The sequence below is a fragment of the Myotis brandtii genome, unplaced genomic scaffold (genome assembly GCF_000412655.1).
Source record: "Myotis brandtii unplaced genomic scaffold, ASM41265v1 scaffold667, whole genome shotgun sequence".
Lineage (NCBI taxonomy): Eukaryota > Metazoa > Chordata > Mammalia > Chiroptera > Vespertilionidae > Myotis > Myotis brandtii.
Window position 1 is genome coordinate 1,807,744 of NW_005370593.1, and position 21,726 is coordinate 1,829,469.

Genomic DNA, 21,726 nt, shown 5'->3' on the forward strand with positions numbered 1-21,726 from the left:
ATTGAAGAATGTCCCTGGCCTTCAGAAACTCTTAATGTAAATAAAGAAATAAATTGATACATTAAACAGTGTGGGCACTGTTTTTATGAGGTTTGAGGAACATGAAAGTACCACAACTATTTGGATAGGTTAGGGAGGGTTTTACATCAAGAGGGTTGATGTTCCAGCTGAGTATTGAATAGGAATATTTTAAACATGGTTTCAAGTTAATGCTGCTACTTTAAATTGTTTATACCTTGATATTTTCAGCAATGATGAAATTAGCATGTGAGTATTGCTAGGAGATTAAAAGCAATGTGAGAAATATTACCTAATACACAGGCGATCCAATATGAACATGATATGTTACATAGTTTTATCTATTATTTAATATTATTTTAATGTTAATTATTTACTAATTCTAGGTATAATATGATTTCTTTTACTGCAGATGTCCTCCTCGCACTTTCTTACCAGCCCTCTGCAAAATTTTTCTTGACGAAAGTGCTCCAGACAATGTGTTGGAGGTAACAGCCCGTGCCATAACATACTACCTGGATGTATCTGCAGAATGCACCCGAAGGATTGTTGGGGTAGATGGAGCTATAAAAGCACTTTGTAATCGTTTGGTTGTGGTAGAACTTAACAACAGGACTAGCAGAGACTTAGCTGAACAATGTGTAAAGGTAAGTCTTAATTCTTTATTGGCCCATTTGAAGATCACTTAAAGAATAAAAAATATATTTTGCTAATGAAATAAAATTCTTTCCCCCATTATCAGTCTTATTTTATTGAGAGCGGTTGAGAACAGTGGAAATCACAGTCCTTGTGGATCAAAGGAGATTCCATGTGGTTTGGGAAAAGAAATCTTTGGCTAGTGTTCTAGGTGGTTAAAGCGTTGGTCTTGCACTGAAGGGTTGCAGGTTTGATTTTCAGTCCAGGGCACACATTGATTGCAGGTTCAATCCCCGGTTGCAGAAGGCAACCAGTGGATGTGTCTCTGTCCATCAATGTTTCTCTCTCTCTCTTCCTTTCCCTCTCTTCCACTCTCTCTTAAATCAATGGAAAAAATATCCACAGGTGAGGATTTAAAAAAAAAAATCTTATCTTTGAAGGAAAATTGCAGGTCACTGGTAATGCTCTTCTTTGCTGCCTCAATGCTCTTCAGTTCTGGTAGCTGCTAATACTTTTGATAGGTTGTCCCTGTTCCCAGCCAGAATGATATTGTACCTGGTATGAAAATAGTAAAAACCACCAGCACAACAGATAACACTGACCACTATTGCCAGTGTCATATGAAACACTTAATATGTGTTAATTCACTTAATTGGTTTAAAAAAATTTTTTTGGGGGGGGTAATATTAGTTAATAACATTACATAAATTTCAGATGTACAACTTTATCCAACTCATTTAATCTTAATGACAATTTTGTATGTGGTTGGTGCCACTAATATATAATTTCTCTTTTAGAGGTGAAAAAAAATCAAGCATACCGAGATTAAATGACTAGCTGGGGATGATACATATAGTGGCAGAGCCAAGATCTGAAGATCACGCATTTGAAGATTAGAAAATCTGGTTCTAGGGCCTATGGATTTAACAATTTTGCTGTATTCTTTTAGAATTAGCTGATTTATTCCTGGTGGGGTAATTACAAACTCTGGGACTCTAAAAGCATCAGTATTGGGTCACTAGTTTATTGGAACTACTTGTGAACACATTTGGATTTTACATGATTCTCTTATGATTCCTGTTTTATTCTTTTTATGATTCTTGTTCTAGGTCAGCAGTTTTCAAACTTTTTGTTTCAGGACCCCTTTACAAGTCTTATTGAGAACCCTTGAAGATCTTTTGTTTATAGAGATTAAATCTATTTATATTTCCCATATTCGATAATGAAATTGATAAATTTAAAGTATTTTTTTTGAAGTGCGACCATTTCTTTATTAAATTATACAAAAAGGGGAGGAGAGGGGGGCAGCTGTGGGGCTTGGTCCCAACCCTGGCCCCACCCCGGCCTGGCACTGTCTGAGAGAAGGGGATCTGAAGGAGACCCAGGGACCAGGCAGGGTAGGGATGGGCAGGACAGAAGACTAGGATGCAGAGGTTCCGAAGGAGAAGCTATCAGAGGAGGAGTGGGAGCGAGGGAGGAAGAGAGAAAGAAGAGGGAAAGGGGGCAATTGGGGACCAGCTGGGGAGCTCAGATGGGACAGGTCAGGAGGTGGAACAATGGCAAGTGAGGATGGAAGGGCAGTGTCTGGAGAGGTGGACATGAGAAGGCTGGGGAGAAAGAGGGTGGCAGCTCTGATACAGGGCCCAGAGCAAGGAATCAGGTGAAGGTGGCTGCACTGAACTGTTCCTGCCCCCATCTCCAGGCCTTGAGGGGCCTCCTTCCTCAGCCCATTGGAAGGGGGCTCACGCCGATGCCCCATTTTCTGTCTTCTGCCACTTGGGATCAGCTTCATCCTCCTCTTCAGCAGCTTTCTTCAGCGCGGGCCCCTGGTCGTCATCTTCTTCTTCCTCATGTTCTCCTTCCTCATGTTCTCCTTCCTCATCTTCTCCTTCATCCTCCTCTCTGTCCTCAGCGGTTTCTTCTTCCTCCTCAGCTCCATTCTCCTCCTTCTCCACCACTTCTTTCTTTCACTCTTTCTGGCTCACCTTCTCCTCCACCTTCTCTTTCTTCTCCTTCAGGTCCTTGGTGCTCAACTCGGCCGCTGCCTCCATGCTCTTCTCTGACATGGTGCCGGGGCCGAGGCTGGCGGGGAGCCGGGATCCCGGGGTGGGGACGGAGGGGCACTGGACGGCGGAAGGTGGCTGAGGCCGGAACCTGGTGTGGTGGCGGCAGCGGTGACAGGGGCAGTGGCGGCCGCTCAGCAAGCTGGGTCTCTGGAAGAGGCCTGAAGTATTTTTTAATATATCTAAAAATAAACTTATTACATGCTAACATGCATTACATTTTTGAAAATAACTATTTCCCAAACAAACAGAAAATTAGAAGAGTAGCATTGTTAAGCATTTTTGCAAGTTCCTTTAAAAAATGTCTGGCTTAATAGAAGAGAGCCAAATCTTCCTATCTACTTCTGCATTTAGTTGGTTGCTATGTCACACTTCACGTAACTTCTGGAAAAGTCCACTTTATACTCCTGAGAGAATGAGAATGAAAAAGACAATTATCATGATACTCTTATTATGAAAAAAGTTGACTTCAATGATCCCTCAAAATCATGTCTTTCTCAGACTTTGAGAGCTGCTGTTTATAATTGTTAATGTCTTGACTTTTCTGCCTTTGTGGCTGTAGATTTATTTCTTTTTCTAGTCTCAGAGAAAGAGGTATCCATTTTCCTGTTTAGAGCTTTTCTCCCATCTTGTTCTCTTTATCACATCACTTCATGTTTCTTCCAGGGCTGGGGTTTTACTCTACTGCTTATACACTGACCTGTGTTTTCAAACTCTTTCTAGTCTGTTACACTCTACTCTCCCTTTTTCTCTGTCCTTTGCAGATTATTCTTACTTATTAATTCACTAGAGGTGCACGAAATTTGTGCACAGATAGGGTCTCTAGGCCTGGCCTGTGATCAGGGCCCATCTTCCCCGGCTGCCCGCATCCGGCCCCACCCCCCACCGCCACCGCCACCGCCACCGGTCGCCCTCTGTGTGTGGGGCGACTGGCGAGGTGATTGGGGCCCTGCTTGCACCCGCGTTGGCCTGGCACCACCCGCATCCGCCGCCACTCACCCCCAGTTCCCCATTCCCCATCAGGCGATCAGAGCCTGCTGGCTTGGGGGAGGGACCAAGAGGTTGGTGGGCAGCTCCTGTGTTAAGCGTCTGTCCCCTGGTGGTCAGTGCACGTCATAGTGACCGGTTGTTCCACCGTTTGGTCGATTTGCATATTACACTTTTATGTATATAGATGGTCTTCAGTGGTAGTATTTCCCAAGAACTGTTTTTACCTTCTTAAAACTAAACTTTGCCTAGACGGTTTCATCTGTCAGCTTTAGTGCCATTCATATGTATATGCCCGTCACATCTTTATCTCTATACCTGACCTCACTCTTGAGTTCTAGACCTCATATTCAAAGGCCTGTTGATTGGTTCCAGCTGAATTCATTATCTTTCATACAGGTGAACTCTTATTTTGATAATTGGCATTAACTTTCACCTAGACACTCAAGACAGAAGTTTTTGTTTTACCCTTTTTTCCACTTCACACATGTAATGATCAAGTCCTTTTCTAGTTTATTTTCTTGTTTGTCCCTGCTCTTAGTGCCTTAGTAAAGCCTTTATCCTCTTTGAATATCAGTGCTTGAATTTTTACAACTGCTACACTCTCCTCATACTCCGTTTCTCAGTTATTAATTGAAATTTTGATCATATTATTTCCCTGCTTAAAACATTTTTCTTGCTTTCAGAACAAAGTCTAAATTTCTCATAAGCCTGTATGATCTATAGACCCTATTAACTCTTTAGTTCTATCAGAACACCTTAAACATGAACATAATTTAGAAAGTAAAAGTTGATTTTTAATGTTTTGATATTCAGAGAAAGAGTGAGGATGATGAATAATGTAATACTTAGCATTTATTGAAAAACTTTTTAAATGTGTTTTTATTGATTTCAGAGAGAGAAAGGGAGAGGGAGAGAGAGAGAGAAACATTAATCGGCTGCCTCCTGCATGTCCCCTACTGGGCATTGAGCCCGAAACCTGGGCATGTACCCTGACTGGGAATCAAACTGGCAACCTCCTGGTGCATGGGACGACATTCAACCAACTGAGCACACTGGCTGGGCAAAAAAAAAAAAGTTTTTTTTTTAATGTTTAGAATCTTCACAAACTTTTGTAAATTATTTATAGTTTCTTAGCATGCCATGTAGGTTTCATCACCTAAACCTACATTGTCCAATATGGTAGTCATATGAGTATTAAACATTTCAAATGTGGCTACCAAATTTTTTTTACTTTCAAAAAATGTGGTTACTAATAAATGGGGAGGGTATCTTATGTTTTCTGTAATTCTAGAAAATGAAAATTGAACTTACTGTATTTTTTTGTTAATTTTGTTTTACTGTTATAGGTGCTGGAACTGATATGCACTCGTGAGTCAGGAGCAGTCTTCGAGGCTGGTGGTTTGAATTGTGTGCTTACTTTCATTCGGGACAGTGGACACCTGGTTCATAAAGATACCTTGCACTCCGCCATGGCTGTTGTATCAAGACTCTGTGGCAAAATGGAACCTCAAGATTCTTCTTTAGAAATTTGTGTGGAATCTCTGTCTAGTTTATTAAAACATGAAGATCACCAGGTAGGTAAATCACTGTTGTGTACTTTGATTTTAAAAAGTGATTTTATAGTTTCCCTTATTTATAACTATGATGGACTGTACAGGTCATTCCATCTTCTCTTTCTCTCACTTTATATCTCTATATAGTAATCATTTTTTGTTTTGGCAGTGAAACATTTTAAATTAAAAGTAATATGTGTTCGCCCTGGCCATTGTGGCATTGTGGCTCAGTTGGTTGGGTGTCGTCAGGTTGCAGGCTCAATCACCACTAGGGGGCATGTAGGAGGCAGCCGATCGATGCTCCACTGTTACATTGATGTTTCTCTCCCTTCCTCTCTCCCTAAAAATCAACTTAAAAAATTCTTAAAAATGGTAATGTGTTTATTTCTAAAACTTAAATGTTTTAGAAATATATAATTTTTAAAGCTACACTTGTACTCTAATTTGTTGACTCAGCACAATTTTGTTGACTTAAAATAGTTCTCACTGAAGTAAAGTAACACAGTATTTAAAATCTTATATGTGTAAACTTTGGTTGAATTCACATATTTGAGAAATTAAAAGTTAACTTTTAATGTTTTTTTAACATTCAGATATTAATTTTTAGTTGATATTCATAGGTTATCTTGGCAAAGTTTTATATAATGTTAGTTAATATGGAGCTTTTGATGTCCAACTAGGTTCTTTACATATGTCATTATTAAGCTCAGACAGTGAATTATAGGTACTGTTATTCCCATTTTACAGATAAGGGCACCGAGGCCTTGCGCAGTTAAGTAACATTTTCATGTCATACAGTTAGAGTGTGAAGCCAGGATTAAACTCTAGACAGATTGTAAGCCTTAATCTCTTTGCTACAGCTGCCCTTCTTATAGTATCAGTATTGAAATAAGCAGTACTAGCCCTTTTTATTTAGGGGAATTTAAAAATTTTTATTTGTTGATTGATTTGAGTGGAGGGCGGGGAGAGAGAAAACAAAACATCCATCTGTTCCATGTATTTATGCATTAATTGGTTACTTCTTGTATGTTTACTGAGTGGGATTGAACCTGCAACCTTAGTGTATCGCAGCAGTTCTCAACCTGTGGGTCGCGACCCCTTTGGTGGTCGAATGACCCTTTCACAGGGGTCGCCTAAGACCATCCTGTGTATCAGATATTTACATTACAATTCATAACAATAGCAACATTACAGTTATGAAGTAGCAACGAAAATAATTTTATGGTTGGGTCACAACATGAGGAACTGTATTTAAAGGGTCAGAAGGTTGAGAACCACTGCTCTAAGCAGTTGAGCTACCCTTTCAGGGCCTAGGTGAATTTTATCAATATGCATATTCTTTACATCATTAGGTTTCGGATGGAGCTCTTCGATGTTTTGCATCACTAGCTGACCGATTCACCCGTCGTGGTGTTGACCCAGCTCCATTAGCCAAACATGGATTAACTGAAGAGCTCTTATCTCGAATGGCTGCTGCTGGTGGTACCATATCAGGGCCATCATCAGCTTGCAAACCAGGTCGCAGCACCACAGGTGCGCCTTCCACAGCTGCAGATTCCAAATTGAGTAACCAGGTATCCACAATCGTAAGTCTGCTCTCAACACTTTGCAGAGGCTCTCCAGTAGTAACACACGTAAGAATATTTTTGAATTATATTTTTAATCTTTCAGAAAATGTGTTTTTATATAATGTAAATATATTAAACTCTTTTTTTCCTCATTCTCTTTCTAGGATCTCCTGAGGTCAGAGCTTCCAGATTCAATTGAGAGTGCATTGCAGGGTGACGAAAGATGTGTGCTTGATACCATGCGTTTGGTTGACCTTCTTTTGGTGCTATTATTTGAAGGACGAAAGGCTTTGCCAAAGTCTAGTGCTGGATCTACAGGCAGAATCCCAGGACTCCGGAGATTGGATAGTTCAGGAGAACGCTCACATCGGCAGCTTATAGACTGTATTCGAAGTAAAGATACCGATGCCCTTATAGATGCAATTGACACAGGAGGTTGGAAAATCTTTTCTCATATAAAAAAACAACTAAGCCCTGTCTGGGTGGCTCAGTTGGTTGAGTGTCGTCCCATATAACAAAAGGTTGCTAGTTTTATTCCTGGTCAGGACACATAGCTAGGTTTTGGGTTCAATCCCTGGTCGAGATGCTTACAGGAGGCAACTGATCGATGTATCTCTCTCTCTCCCTCCCTCCCCCTTCTTCTCTCTCTAGAATCAATAAAACATGTCTTTGGGTGAGGATTGAAAAATAAAAAGAAAACTGAGATAAGGACTTATATAGGCATTTTCTGGTTTCTAGATTTTGGACAGTATTTTTAGCAATTGTGCCAGATAATGGCCAGAACCCTTCAATAATCTCTCTTCTCCCTGTGTATATAAATATCAGTCTTGTATGTGGTAAGACCTTAGTAAATGCTCCTTCAATGAGCAAATGAAATTTACCCGTTTTATTGCCAGAACGAGATCATTGCCAGAACTAGATCATGCCAATTCTAAGGTGACTTACAGATTGAATTTAGGGCTGTTACATTCTCAAGGTTAACGAATTAGGCACAAGTCAGTTATTATATATAGTAAATTTTTTAAGATTGCTTCATGAAGTTATGAATAAAATATAAATTGGTGAAAGATGCTTCTGGGTCATCAGACTTGTCTTGTGTTCTTTTTAAAACATTTTTAAAAATTAATTTTTAGAGAGAGAGAGAGAGGAACATTGATTTGTTGTTGCACTTATTTATGCATTCTTGGTTTCTTCTTGTATGTTCCCTGACCCAGGATTGAAACCGCAACCTTGGTGGATCAAGATGTTGCTCTAGCCTTGGCTAGTATGGCTCAGTTGGTTGGTCATCATCTCAGGCACTGAAAGGTTGCTGGTTCGACTTCTGGACAGAGCACATGCCCGGGTTTTGGGCTGGATCCCCAGTGGGGTGTGTGCAGGAGACAGCCAATCAATGCAGCCAATCAATGTTTCACTCACATTAATGTTTCTCTCTCCCTTCTTCTCTCTCTAAAAATCAATAAGATTAACAAACACGACACTCTAACCAACTGAGCTACCTGGCGAGGGCTATGTTATTTTTATTAAAAATGGGGATTCGTTTCTTTTCCATAGGTATGGCATTAGTTTAGTATCCTATTGAGTTGTGTTATGTATTTTTTTTTTCATTTTTGTCTTGTTTATTTTTAAGGGTTAAATTCTTATAAATCTTCAGTGGCTTTTAAAATTTTAGAATACTTTTTCTTAGCAGAATTTATGTTTGCTGATTATTAACTACGTTATAGTTGATCTAAATGTTTAAAATTAGCTTTGTATTTAGTGATTATTAATAATCTTTAAATGGCTCCCACTTTAGAAAAATTCAGTATTATTTTGTTGGCTTTTAAAAATTTTATTTTTTCCCCTTCAAACTTCTAGCCTTTGAAGTAAATTTTATGGATGATGTGGGTCAGACTCTGTTAAATTGGGCCTCAGCTTTTGGAACTCAGGAAATGGTAAGCTAACAAATAACAGTTAATGTTTTAAATCAAAGGTAGAAATATTAATAAGGCAACTTTATGATTCTTCATCATTTTACAGGTAGAATTTCTTTGTGAAAGAGGTGCTGATGTTAATAGAGGTCAAAGATCATCATCATTACATTATGCTGCATGTTTTGGAAGACCTCAAGTAGCAAAGGTAAAGTCCAAGTTTTTAAATTATTAATTTAATATTTGACACATATATGATTCCAAAATTAGAATGACATAAAAACTTTTATTCTGTTAAGTCATGTTTTCATGCCATCTTTTAAAAAAATTTTTTCAAGGGCGGGGAAAAAAAAGGACACATATGTAATGTGTAATGCTTTAAGCAATAAAAAAAATTAAAAAAAATTAAAAAAATTTATGTTTATTTTTAATTGATTTAAGAGATGAAGGGAGATAGAGAGATAGAAATATCAATGATGAGAGAGAATCATTGATTGGCTGCTTCCTGCATGCCCCCTACTAGGGGGAGGATGGAGCCCACAACCTGGGCATGTGCTCTTGGCCGGAATCGAACCCCGGGACCCTTTAGTCCACAGGCCAACACTCTACCTTCTCAGCCAAACCAGCTAGGGCTCATGCCATCTTTATTCACTCCATTTCCCCTTGCCCACTATAGATAAGCATTTTTTTTTTAATTTCTTGTTTATATCTTTTTAACATTTTCAATACAGATACAAGCAAAAGTATGTATGCTTATTACCACCTTATATAAAATGTAACATCTACACACTGATCTATACTTTTCCTTTTCCCTTTAATAATATAGATTGAAAACTTTTCACAGAGTTGGAGAGCTTTTTTATATCTGTATATTTGCTCTGTGGATGTATTGCAAGTTTATTCAGCTACTCACTTAATGCTAAACTCTGGTTGTTTCCAATTTCTTACTCTTGGCAATGAATAATTTTGTACTGGCATACCTCGGAGATATTGCAATAATGAGAGCCATAATCCTTTGGCTGATGGAGAGACTTGCTTTCCATTTGTAAAAAACACAGTGTCTGTGCAGCATAATAAAGCAAAGTGCAATAAAATGAGGAATTCCTGTACATTTTTTTCTATATTGTATCTATTTAATAGTAAATCAAATATTATGTTTGCAGAAGAACCATAGTATTTTTTTTTTTATTTCAGAGAGGAAGGGAGAGGGAGAGAGAGATAGAAACATCAGTGATGAGAGAGAATCACTGATCGGCTGCCTCCTATACACCCCCCACTGGGGATTGAGCCCGCAACCAAGGCATGTGTCCTTGACTGGAATCGAACCTGGGACCCTTCAGTCCACAGGCCAACACTCTGTCCACTGAGCCAAACCAGCTAGGGCAGAATCATAGTATTTTTGACTCTTGGTTTACCAAAACAATTTGGAGAGTTCTTTTTACAATTAGGAGAAATTGAGGTTCAAAGAGGTCAAATGGTAAGGATTGAACCAAGTGTTTTCTAGGTCTCTAGAATCTTATTGTGAAGTAATTTTGCATAATGCAATGTTAGTTGGCAACAAAATCAGGCACACCTGGATTCAGTCTTAGCCCATTAACAAAAAAGGCTGTATGGCCTTGGGCAAGTTTCTTAAGTTTAACTTGCAGTTTTATCAATAAAATGTATATATACTCCTAGCATGATTATTGTAATAACTAGAGGCCTGGTACACAAAATTCGTGCACTCAGTGGGGGGCTGGGGGAAGTCCTTCAGCCTGGCCTGCGTCCTCTCTCAGTTTGGGAGCCCTCGGGGGATGTCCACCTGACAGCTTAGTGGGCCTAAGTCAGTAGTCGGACATCCTTAGTGGTGGCGGGAGAGGCTGCGCTCGACAGCTGTGAGCCCGGCTTCTAGCTGAGCAGTGCTCCCACTGTGGGAGTGCAATGACCACCAGAGGGCAGCTCCTGTGTTGAGCGTCTGCCCCCTGGTGGTCAGTGCACATCATAGCAACTGGTCGTTCCGTTCGGTCGATTTGCCTATTACCCTTTTATTATATAAGATTAGAAAAATGCATGAAAAGCACTTAGTATAATAGTTGGCCCATCATAGATAACTCAAATTGTAGCTGGTTTTATTGTCATTTTTACACTATTAGAAAATTTTTGATGATACCTTAGTTTTTTAACCTGGGAAAAGTGGTCGCTTCAAGCTTGAATTCTGTCAGTTTGAATTAGTTTTTAGAGAGAATGAGGCTTCTAAGGGTGCTAAAAATTTTGATGAGCCATTTTCTTTTGCCCTTTACTATTTTAAAGTTATGAGTGGTTGAGTGAGAGAGATGGAGCCAAGTGAATTGTATCTAATCTAACCTATATTGGTGAGCTATAGCTGCTATTACTGACAATGATATAATAGGTAGTACACTAGGCACTTTAACTTTGGCAGCCAGTGTCTTAAGCATTTAACATGTCTTTTTTTAATCTTCACAGGTTCTTCTATTTTTAATTGATTATAAGATACACCTCCACATTCTTCCCCTACCCCCACATGCATTTTCACATCTCAAATAGAAAATGTTTTGTAATTGTTCGACACATAGAAATTGCAGCATAGTTATCATTACCTGTTCATGTAACAAAAATTGTGAAATGGATTTTAGTAACTTGAATGAAAAACCTGTTCTGATAGAAGAGCACTCTTAGAATGCTGTATCACTGCTTTTATGGCTCAAGTGACAGCATTTTCTGTAGAAACACAAATATAGGAGACTCTGAATCAAAGGGTAATTATGAAGAATTGTGCTCAGAATGTGAAGTTACAGAAATTTTCTAAATTTATGTGAAAAAAAAAGTGAAAAAAATCTAAGTTTTAGAAAGTTCTTTCAGTAAGTTAAAAAAAAAGTTCCAAGCAAAAATAGTATTGTTGCAAAGTTTAATTGACATTGTTTTTTCTTTCTTAGTAGCACTTAATGATATTTTGAATGATCTATGGCAACTTCAGATTTAATGAAATACTGAATATATTATGATTCTAACCCCAGCCCTTTGGAATTTTTAGCCAGTGTTGCATACTTTCCTGATGTGTGTACTATGTATGCACTTATTTGTCAGATTTATCTGTTCATTACATCATAACAAAGTTCAAAAAACTACCTCTGAGGCTGATAGGAAAAATGTGGGTTTTGTTCTCAGTCTGCTAGGGAGAGTCCAGTGTCCATTAAAAATTGGTGAACAGGCCCTAGCCGGTTTGGCTCAGTGGATAGAGTGTCAGACCTAAGGACTGACGGTTTCAGGTTCGATTCTGGGTTGAGGCTAGGTCCCTGGTAGGGAGCGTGCAGGCGGCAGCCGATCAATGACTCTCATCATTGATGTTTCTATCTCTCTCTCTCTCCCTCTCCTTTCCTCTCTGAAAGCAATAAAAATATATTTAAAAAATATTGGTGAACAGTGTAATTAGTACTTAAGACCTAAATTTTGTAGTGCATGCCAGAAGAATTGATTTAACTTGGTTTTTTTTGAACTGATTTAATTGACAGTATGTAGGAAATGATGAAGATGATTTCCATGTCACAAACTGAACCCTAGTAGCTCAGAAATTGGGAGTAGTTTGATAGAGAGGATGACAGATTCATATGTGAACATACTTAATTTGAGTTGTTAACCAAGTGAAATTAATCTATACTTTTTTTTCAAGTTATAAATAGACAACTTTTATGGTGATATATGCAAAGACAGATTTGAATTGAGATCTGCTTAATTAAGTAATTCTGTAAATCTGTAATCTAAAGTATATGGGTACAATCTAATGATTGCAGAGTTGGATAGTAAAGCAATAAAGTGTTGTTATCTTCAAATTAAATGCCTTTCTTTTTTAGACTCTATTACGACATGGTGCAAACCCAGATCTGAGAGATGAAGATGGGAAAACTCCATTAGATAAAGCTCGGGAAAGGGGCCATAGTGAAGTAGTGGTTATTCTTCAGTCTCCAGGTGAGTGGTAAAATCTTGCCTGGTAAGCCATTTGCTATTACTTTTCAGCTTTACTTCCATAGGAGTAGCTTTCTGTAGACATTAACATTATGTAGGTGCATTATTTCTATGAAGTCAAATAATTATATACATACACACATTTGATAACCCTTTAACATGGTTCTGTTTTGTGTTCTTAGAGACTATGGCTGTATGATTTCAGAGAGCCCAAATCAAAAGTTTAAGGAGTCTGGAAGTGTCATAAAGAGTTGTTGGGTATTGTGTAGATGAAGTACATAGACTAAATTTTTACGTTTTCACAGAATATATGAATACATAGCCTCTGATATAGTTTATAGAATTCAGGTGGAATATTCAAAATTATCTCCTTAAGTTGTGATTTAGCTCATTGGAGGTGCTAATGTTCTTTAGTATTCTTACAAGCACCTTTGGTAGATACATCATCTTAATTTCAATTTAATTATTGTTAATTAGGGATAATTATAGTTTGGAGTTGGGTACATTTTAATATTTTTTCATTGAAAGGAAAATTTTTCCAAAAATTATTTTACTGAACAGTATTTGTCTGCAGGTGATTGGATGTGTCCAGTTAATAAAGGAGATGATAAGAAAAAGAAAGATACAAACAAAGATGAAGAAGAATGTAATGAGCCAAAAGGAGATCCAGAAATGGCACCCATATACCTGAAAAGGTTATTGCCAGTGTTTGCACAAACATTTCAGCAAACTATGTTACCTTCAATAAGGTAGTTATTCATACTCTTTGTACTTACTAATTAAATTATGCCAATTATATATTTTATTTATCTCCCTTTTCCACAGGATTTGGCGTGTATTTTAATATTGCAAAGATATGATAAGAATAAAAATTAGATTGGAGAGTTAAATCTTTTCTTCTGATCTGACTTAGGAGAAGTCATTTTGAAAATAAAAAAGACAACGTTTCTAACAGTTTTTATAGCTTTGTGAATGTCAACTCTGGGGAAATTTTGATAAGTAAGCAAACATTTATTGAGCTTTATGGAGGCATTTTTGGTAGAGTCAGTGTGATATGGTCTTTGGAGAAGTTGCCCAAAGAAATGAGACTTGGGTCTTGCTTACTGTACCTTTGCAGGCTAATGAGAAAGACCAGTAATAATACAGAGTGATAATTGACAGATTAGACATATAATGAGTCCTCTGGAAATATAAGTTATTTAACAACTAATTGGGCTGGGCAAATTGGAAATGTTATGCAGAAGTGAGATTTAAATTGGGTTTTAAAGGATACTTGGGTGTTTTCTAGACAGATTTAGAAGCATCATTGGGCACTGGTATATGCAAAGTTTGGAGGTATGAATTAGTCCATCCTGGTGCAATTCTTGGTGGCTCTCCCTCTACAGTGTGTATGTTTAAATATGTTTTATTTTTATTTTTTATTGATTTTTAGAGAGAGAGAGAGAGGAAGGGAGAGAGAGAAACATTGATTGGCTACCATCTGCATGCACCCTGACCAGGGATCGAGTCCACAATCTGGGCATGTGCCCTGACTGAGAATTGAACTGGCAACCTTACCTTATGGGGCACCAGATAAAGCTCAACCAGCTGAGCCACACGAGCCAGGGCTACAATGTGTCTGTTTATAGTCTGCCATTTCTATCCATCTCTTGCTAATCCTTTGGTTCAGAGTCATAGTTTGTAGTTTTACTACTGTAGTCTTTTTTCTCTCTTGCCCCTTTATAGTATGTTCCTACATATAAGGCTGAATTATTTTTAAAATCACAATTATGTCATATCACTTTTTTAAATTGTGTTAGTAGCTTTTAATGGCTTTAACTAAAACCTAACACCTTCACTCTCAGGCTTGCAAGGTCTTACTTACATAAGTCCCACCTAGCTCTCTGACCTTAGTACTATCTAACCTCTAGACCAGTGGTTCTCAACCTTCCTAATCCTGCGACCCTTTAATACAGTTCCTCATATTGTGGTGACCCCCAATTTCATTGTTACAAATTGAACATAATTAAAGCAAAGTGATTAATCACAAAAACAATATGTAATTATATATGTGTTTTCCGATGGTATTAGGCGACCCCTGTGAAAGGGTCGTTCGACCCCCAAAGGGGTCGCGACCCACAGGTTGAGAACTGCTGCTCTAGACCATTACACTTCACAATTCTACCTTTGTATTTCTGGAACACTCCAAGTATATTTTTACCTTAGGGATTCTTTACTTATTTCCCTTTCCGGAAAACTTCAAAAGTCTTTTGAATAGTTGGTTGTTTTATATCATTCAGTTCTCAGTTCAAATGTTACATCCATTGATATGTGTCCAACTAATTTAAATTTACCCCTAGGACACCTTTGACATCAATCATGTTTTACTGTCTCTGTAAAAGAGACAGTAAATGTTTTACTGTCTGTTTTATTACACTGTCAAAAATCTTGTTCTTTTAGTGTTTCTGTTTGTTTTATTGTCTGTCTCTCCTCTAAAGTAAGCTCCATGAATGCTGGCCTTATGTATTGCTGTATTCCTACAAAGATAAGGAGGTTTAGAATAGGGTTGATATTTAGAAGGTCCTCAATAGATAGTTACTGAATGATTGAATGAGTGTGTTTTGTTAGCAATTGTAAATAGTTTGATATTAATGGAGTATGGGATATGTTTAGGTAGCTCAATGAGTAGTATTAAAAAGGTAGACAGGAGATTTTGTGACCTATGAAGGCCTTTTGGTCCATTATAATGAGTGTGGACTTTACATCACAGTTAAAGGGATCAGTAAAGACTTATGAGGAAATCTGTTAAAGTCAGGTTTGTGGTTTATAAAGAACACTTTGGCAGCTTGGTGGAGAAAAGGACTAGAGGAGGGAAATATGAAAACAGATTATTTAAGCATCCATTGTAATATGAACTTCAGACAGTTGTCAGGGCACTGGTTTTGTAGAAACAGATTTAAGGTGTTGGGAGATAGATGGGTTGTATAGAGATAGATGACATGAAGGATGTGAAGGATGAAGGAAAGAAAGGGGTGAAGAATGTCTGCCACATTTTTGACTAAGTAATTGAGAATTTGTTTTTGGTCATTTTAAGTTTAGGAGATTATTAGAACATGTAGTTTAGTATGATTCAAGTGCCTTAATACCAGTATTATGAGTTACATTAAAGTGCAAGCAGTCTTTTAGCAATATTAAAAACTAAATAGGTTACAACCTAATTTTTTACCTTTTCAGTTTGAAATTTGATCAGAAGAGTAACATGTACTTTGATCAGACAGTTAAAGGAATGTGTATATGTGTGTATATATATTTTATATACTAGAAGGAGTAGGGTCCCTAGGCCTGGCCAGCGATCAGGGCCGTTGGGGCCTTCCAGCTGCCAGCCGGGGCCTTCCTTCATTCTACGCCACCCCCTACGTCATAGCGAGTGATCGAAGTCCCAGTCTCCTGGTTGAACTCCTGAGGGGACACTTTGCATATTAGCCTTTTAGATATCAGTACTGGCTTATATTCAGTGTATGTTCAGGATACAAAAGGCAGACAACAGATCAGTGAAGGTTTCCAAACAGAGGATAGCAGTTTTAATGGTGGGTTATTCTCTTTAAGACACCCCCCCCCCAAGTTTTATTGAGATACTAAAGGCCCGGTGCACGAATTCATGCACCAGTGGGGTCCCTCGGCCTGGCCTGTGAGATTGGGCCGAAACCAGCTCTCCAACATCCCCCGAGGGGTCCCGGATTGCAGGAGGGCACAGGCCAGGCCGAGGGACCCCACTGATGCACGATCAGGGCTGGGGAGGGACACGGGAGGTTGGCCACCGCAGGAGGGCTCCAGGGTGTGTCCGGCCTGTCTAGCTCAGTCCCAATCAGCTGGACCCCAGCAGCAAGCTAACCTTCTGGTCGGAGTGTCTGCCCTCTGGTGGTCAGTGCATGTCATGGCGACTGGTTGATCGGTCGACTGTCTGCCCCCTGGTGGTCAGCAGTGCACATAGTGAGCGGTTCAGCAGCCTTAGCATTCATTAGCATATTACGCTTTGATTGGTTGAACGGATGACCGGACACTTAGCATAATAGACTTTTATTATCTATATATATAAAGGCTAACCGACAGTCCGACTGGCTGATAGGTATGCTGTACACTGACCACCAGGGGGCAGATGCTCAATGCAAGAGCTCCCAAGCAGGGGTGACTTGGCAGCAGTGGTTCTCTGGTGACGCACCCCGGAACTAGAGAGGAGGGAGCCCGATTCCTTGCGGGGCCATGCAATTTTACCTTCGGCCGTGGATTATGTTGTTGCTGGGGAACTGTCACCCTGAATCTGGTTTACTGATAAGCTGCAGTGACTGCAGATACCCACTGAGCCCCAGTGCCACCCCAGGTGCTGCTGGCCAGGGAGGTTGGCTCCAGGGCATGTCCGGCCCATCTCGCCCAGTCCTGCCCTGCTGGCCACCTTCTAATTCATTTCCTTTTAATGTGCACGAATCTGTGCACTGGGCCACTAGTATAGGATAATTGACATATAACTTCGTGTTAAAGTGTACCATATAATGATTTGATATATATGTGTCTCTTGTAAGATAGACTGAGGACTTCCCACTTTGTTTTTGAAGAACAGCTACATTGAATTTTGAAGAGGTCTGGTATAAATAAACATCTTTGGAGTTAGTGTCAATAAGACAAAGATTGAGTTCACTGTTTAGCATAGGAAATCTGAGGATTCATTTAATTTTTTTAAAAATTACAATTTGAGAGAAATTAGACTTTTGGATAAAAGGGGAAATTGTTTTTGGAGGAGAATATTTACATAATCTAAGTATAAATTCTTTCAAAAATTGATAAATTATGCAGTTCTAAAGAAAATACAGAATTTGGTTTAGAACTTGATAGGTCTTAAAATTCATTGGGAGGAATAGACAGGTGAGATTATTATTATTTTAAAATATTTTTATTGATTTCAGAGAGGAAGGGAGAGAGAGAGAGAGAGAGAGAGAGAGAGAGAGAAGCATCAATGATGAGAGAGAATTATTGATTGGCTGCCTCCTGCACGCCCCATACTGGGAAGCGAGCCTGCAACCCGGGCATGTGCCCTGACCGGGAATAGAACCTTGACCTCCTGGTTAATAGCTCAATGCTCAACCACTGAGCCACGCTGGTCAGGCAACAGGTGAGATTATTGAAGACAAATCTGAAAAGCAAGTATAAACTTTCAGTAATTAAATCTTTATGATAACTGGCACAAGAGTTCATCAAAATCAGTGGAAAAACTGTCTCATTATGTAGAGCCAATTATATTTAGGAAATAAATGTATTATAATGGAAGTTTCATAGACCACTTGAGAGAGGGAGGATTATTTAGTAAATGGTACTAGAATATCTGCTTTGTGGTTTAATTTTTAAAAAAATCAGCCCTAGCTAGTTAGAGTTCAACCAGCAGTCTGAAGGGTTGTCATGGGTTCAGTTCCCGTCATGGGCACTTACTTTGGTTGTAGGCTTGATCCTTGGCCCTAGTCGGGGCGCCTTTATGAGGCAACGAGTTTTTTTATGTGTCTCTCTCACGTAAGTGTTTATCTTCTCTCTGTCTCTCCCCTTCCCTTCCACTCTCTCTAATAAATGGAAAAAATATCCTCGAGTGAGGTTTTTTTTTTTAAAAAAATACTTTTTCGCAGAGCTTATAACACCTAACATTAGATATTTTAGTTTTCATTAATGTATAGTTACATTTTGTTTTATTTCAGCTTTTTATGACTTCCTAAAATTCTTTTACTTTTCAAGGAAAGCAAGTCTTGCTCTGATTCGAAAAATGATTCACTTTTGCTCTGAAGCATTGTTAAAAGAAGTTTGTGATTCTGATGTTGGTCACAATTTGCCTACAATACTCGTGGAAATCACTGCAACTGTCCTTGATCAAGAGGTCAGTTTTTTTAAAAAATCTTTATTGAAACTCCTGTAAAATCCCTTGAGGTAATGGTCAATAAAATAATTTAACTTTTGTCCTAATTCAATAAATCATTTTGTCTGTGCAAATTATTGCCTTTGTTTACTACAAAAAAACTGAACTTGTTTTTATAATTTTTTCTTAATTTTCTTCTCTCCCCCCAGGATGATGATGATGGCCACTTGTTGGCTTTGCAGATCATAAGGGATTTAGTAGATAAAGGTGGTGATATTTTTTTGGATCAGCTAGCCAGACTTGGTGTAATTAGCAAAGTGTCAACTTTGGCAGGTCCTTCCTCAGATGATGAGAATGAAGAGGAATCAAAACCAGAAAAAGTGAGTGGTCTTAATTGCAGTGATATCAGGAGTAGTTTAGTGGGTTTTGACAAAATAATGACAATATGTATTAGTACTATATTTTTAAAAACTTGCTCAATTTAAAAATATGTTTTTTTACAGTGAGTTTTGACAAAATAATGGTAATACGAAGTAGTATTATATATTTAAAAATTTGCTCAATTAAAATATATTGATAGTATTTAAAACTTAGAGAAAAGTTGCAAATAAAGAATATCAGAATATCCTCTATCCAAATTCACTGATTTTTGACATTTTTTCCATTTGCTTTTTCATTTACACAGACATTTATTTGACAGAGGCTCTTTTTACACCTAGAAGCTTTTTTTTAAAAATATATTTTTAAAAATATATTTTATTGATTTTTTACAGAGAGGAAGGGAGTGGGATAGAGAGTTAGAAACATCAATGAGAGAGAAACATTGATCAGCTGCCTCCTGCACACCTCCTACTGGGGATGTGCCCGCAACCAAGGTACATGCCCTTGACCGGAATCAAACCTGGGACCCTTCAGTCCGCAGGCCAACACTCTATCCACTAAGCCAAACCAGTTAGGTCCACTTAGAAGCTTTTTACACGTAGAAATTTCACGTACAAAACCAGAACATTTTCTTATACGTTGCTAGTATAGTTATCAAAAACTAAAATTTATATATACCTATCTAATCCAGAGATAATATTCAAATTTGCTATTGTCCTTAATAGCATTTTTTTTTCCTTTCTGGTCTAGAATCCAATCTAGGAAAACGTACTCACATTTAGTTATCATATTTCTGAGAACCTGCAACAGTTTCTCAGCTTTGCTTTTTCTTTCAGAGCCTTGGCATTTTTGAAGAGGACAGATCACTAGTTTGGACAGTGGCCATCATTTTGCATATGTGCCATGTGTCTTCATGATTAGATTCAGGTTATGTGCTTTTAGCAGGCAGACTATAAGAGATGTTGCTTCTTCTCAGTGCATAGTGTGCTTTCTCAGAAGCCCATGATGTCCTGTTGCTCTCTTGCTGATGATGTTAACTTGGGTCACTTGGTTTATGTTGGCCTCTGCCAGGTTTCTCTGTTATAGTCATTTTTCTTTCTTTTGTAATTAATAAATAATTTGTGGGGAGGTAATTTGAAACTATGTAACTATGCTATCCTTTAATTACTAGTTTCAGTATTCATTGATAATTCTTACCTTAGATTACAAATTTAAAATTTACCTTATCTATCTTTACTGATTACCAACAGTGATTTAGTACTAACATTTAGTAGTGACTGCTTACTCTATATTACTGACAGAGTAGTGATATTTTTGAGAGGATGTTGAGTTGTAATTATAGAATCCTGAGGAGAGAAAGAGAATGAGGGAGAGGGAGGAGGGGAGAGGGAGAGAGAAAGAGAGGAAGAGATTGATTTTGTGTGTTTACTAAATTTAACAAAAAACAAACACTAAGCAAATAAGATGATGTCTGGGTTCATCACCCCTGAAATTCTTGCATTCAAGATACAGGTTACACATATTAGTAGTCTTTTTGTAGAAATTAACAAGCAGATTCTAACACATGGAGATGCAAGGTTCTTATTATAGCCAAAGTGACCTTGAAAAGTAACAAAGTTGAAGGACATACATCAGATTTCAGGTCTTATTATAAAGCCATTGTAGTCAAGAAAGTGTGGTAGTGGTATAAGATAGATTAATGATCCACATACTCTCTATCAGTGTTTTTCAACCTTCCTAATGCTGCAACCCTTTAATACAGTTCCTCATGTTGTGACCCCCAACCATAAAATTATTTTCATTGCTACTTCGTAACTGTAATTTTGCTACTGTTATGAATCGTAATGTAAATATCTGATACGCAGGATGTATTGGCATTGTTACAAATTGAGAATAATTAAAGCATAGTGATTAATCACAAAACAATATGTAATTATATATGTGTTTTCCGATGGTCTTAGGTGACCCCTGTGAAAGGGTCGTTCGACCCCCAAAGGGGTCGCGACCCACAGGTTGAGAACCGCTGCTCTATATGGTCAATTGATTTTCAGCCAAAGTGCTAAGGCAATTCAATCAGGAAAGGATGGTCTTTTAAAAAAATAATGCTTGAATGGGGGTTGGGTGAAATAGATGAATAGATTAAGAAAAAAAAAAAAGTCAAATATCCCCAAACAAAAAAGGGAAAGTGGGGTGGGGGTAGGTAGAAGAGGGTAAAGGGTAAGAGTCGGGGTGGGATAAATGGTGATGGAAGGAGACTTGACTTTGGGTGGTGAACACAATATAGTATACAGATGATATAGAATTGTACACTTGAAACCTGTATGATTTTATTAACCAATGTCACTTTAATCCATTCAGTAAAAATTTTAAAAGATTTACAAGTGTATAATATATACAAAAAATGAAATCTTGATCCTTGTCATATATACCATATATAAAAAATAAAAGAAAATAAATCATAGACTAAAATGTATGGAGTCCTATATAATAAATAGGTAATATGCAAATTGACCCGCACACCATAATGCTGTCACAAGATGGTGGTGCGCTCAGTGGGGGCGGGACCAGCGGCTGCTCTGCGCGGCTTCTGCTGGGGTTCCTGCAGCCCTGTGGGGGCATGGGGGTCCCGGTGGCCGCTCCGCGCGGCTTCTGCCAGGGTTTCTGCGGCCCCATGTGTGCGCATTGCGATGGTCCCGGTGGCCGCTTCACGTGACTTCTGCCAGGGTTTCCTCGGGCCCACTTGCGTGCCGTGGGGGTGGGGCCCAGCGGCCACTGCGTGCA

At 38.4% G+C, this 21,726-nt stretch overlaps 1 protein-coding gene and 1 pseudogene across 5 annotated transcripts in view; one reads left to right on the forward strand and one right to left on the reverse strand.

The window, feature by feature from the left end:
* The window catches only part of HECTD1 (HECT domain containing E3 ubiquitin protein ligase 1), a 99,894-nt gene that overhangs the window by 33,159 nt on the left and 45,009 nt on the right, over positions 1 to 21,726 (forward strand). For 4 of the 5 annotated variants that reach the window (XM_005880990.2, XM_014528964.1, XM_005880992.2 and 1 more), the window contains exons 3-12: positions 431 to 665; positions 5,054 to 5,281; positions 6,613 to 6,894; positions 6,993 to 7,263; positions 8,683 to 8,759; positions 8,845 to 8,943; positions 12,584 to 12,698; positions 13,270 to 13,444; positions 18,447 to 18,585; positions 18,774 to 18,944. In XM_005880990.2, the coding sequence (XP_005881052.1) occupies positions 431 to 665; positions 5,054 to 5,281; positions 6,613 to 6,894; positions 6,993 to 7,263; positions 8,683 to 8,759; positions 8,845 to 8,943; positions 12,584 to 12,698; positions 13,270 to 13,444; positions 18,447 to 18,585; positions 18,774 to 18,944 (1,792 nt within the window). The remainder of the gene's footprint in view (positions 1 to 430; positions 666 to 5,053; positions 5,282 to 6,612; positions 6,895 to 6,992; positions 7,264 to 8,682; positions 8,760 to 8,844; positions 8,944 to 12,583; positions 12,699 to 13,269; positions 13,445 to 18,446; positions 18,586 to 18,773; positions 18,945 to 21,726) is intronic. The other variant, XM_014528965.1, reaches the window with a different exon arrangement.
* Positions 1,900 to 2,861, reverse strand: LOC102247213 (annotated as a pseudogene).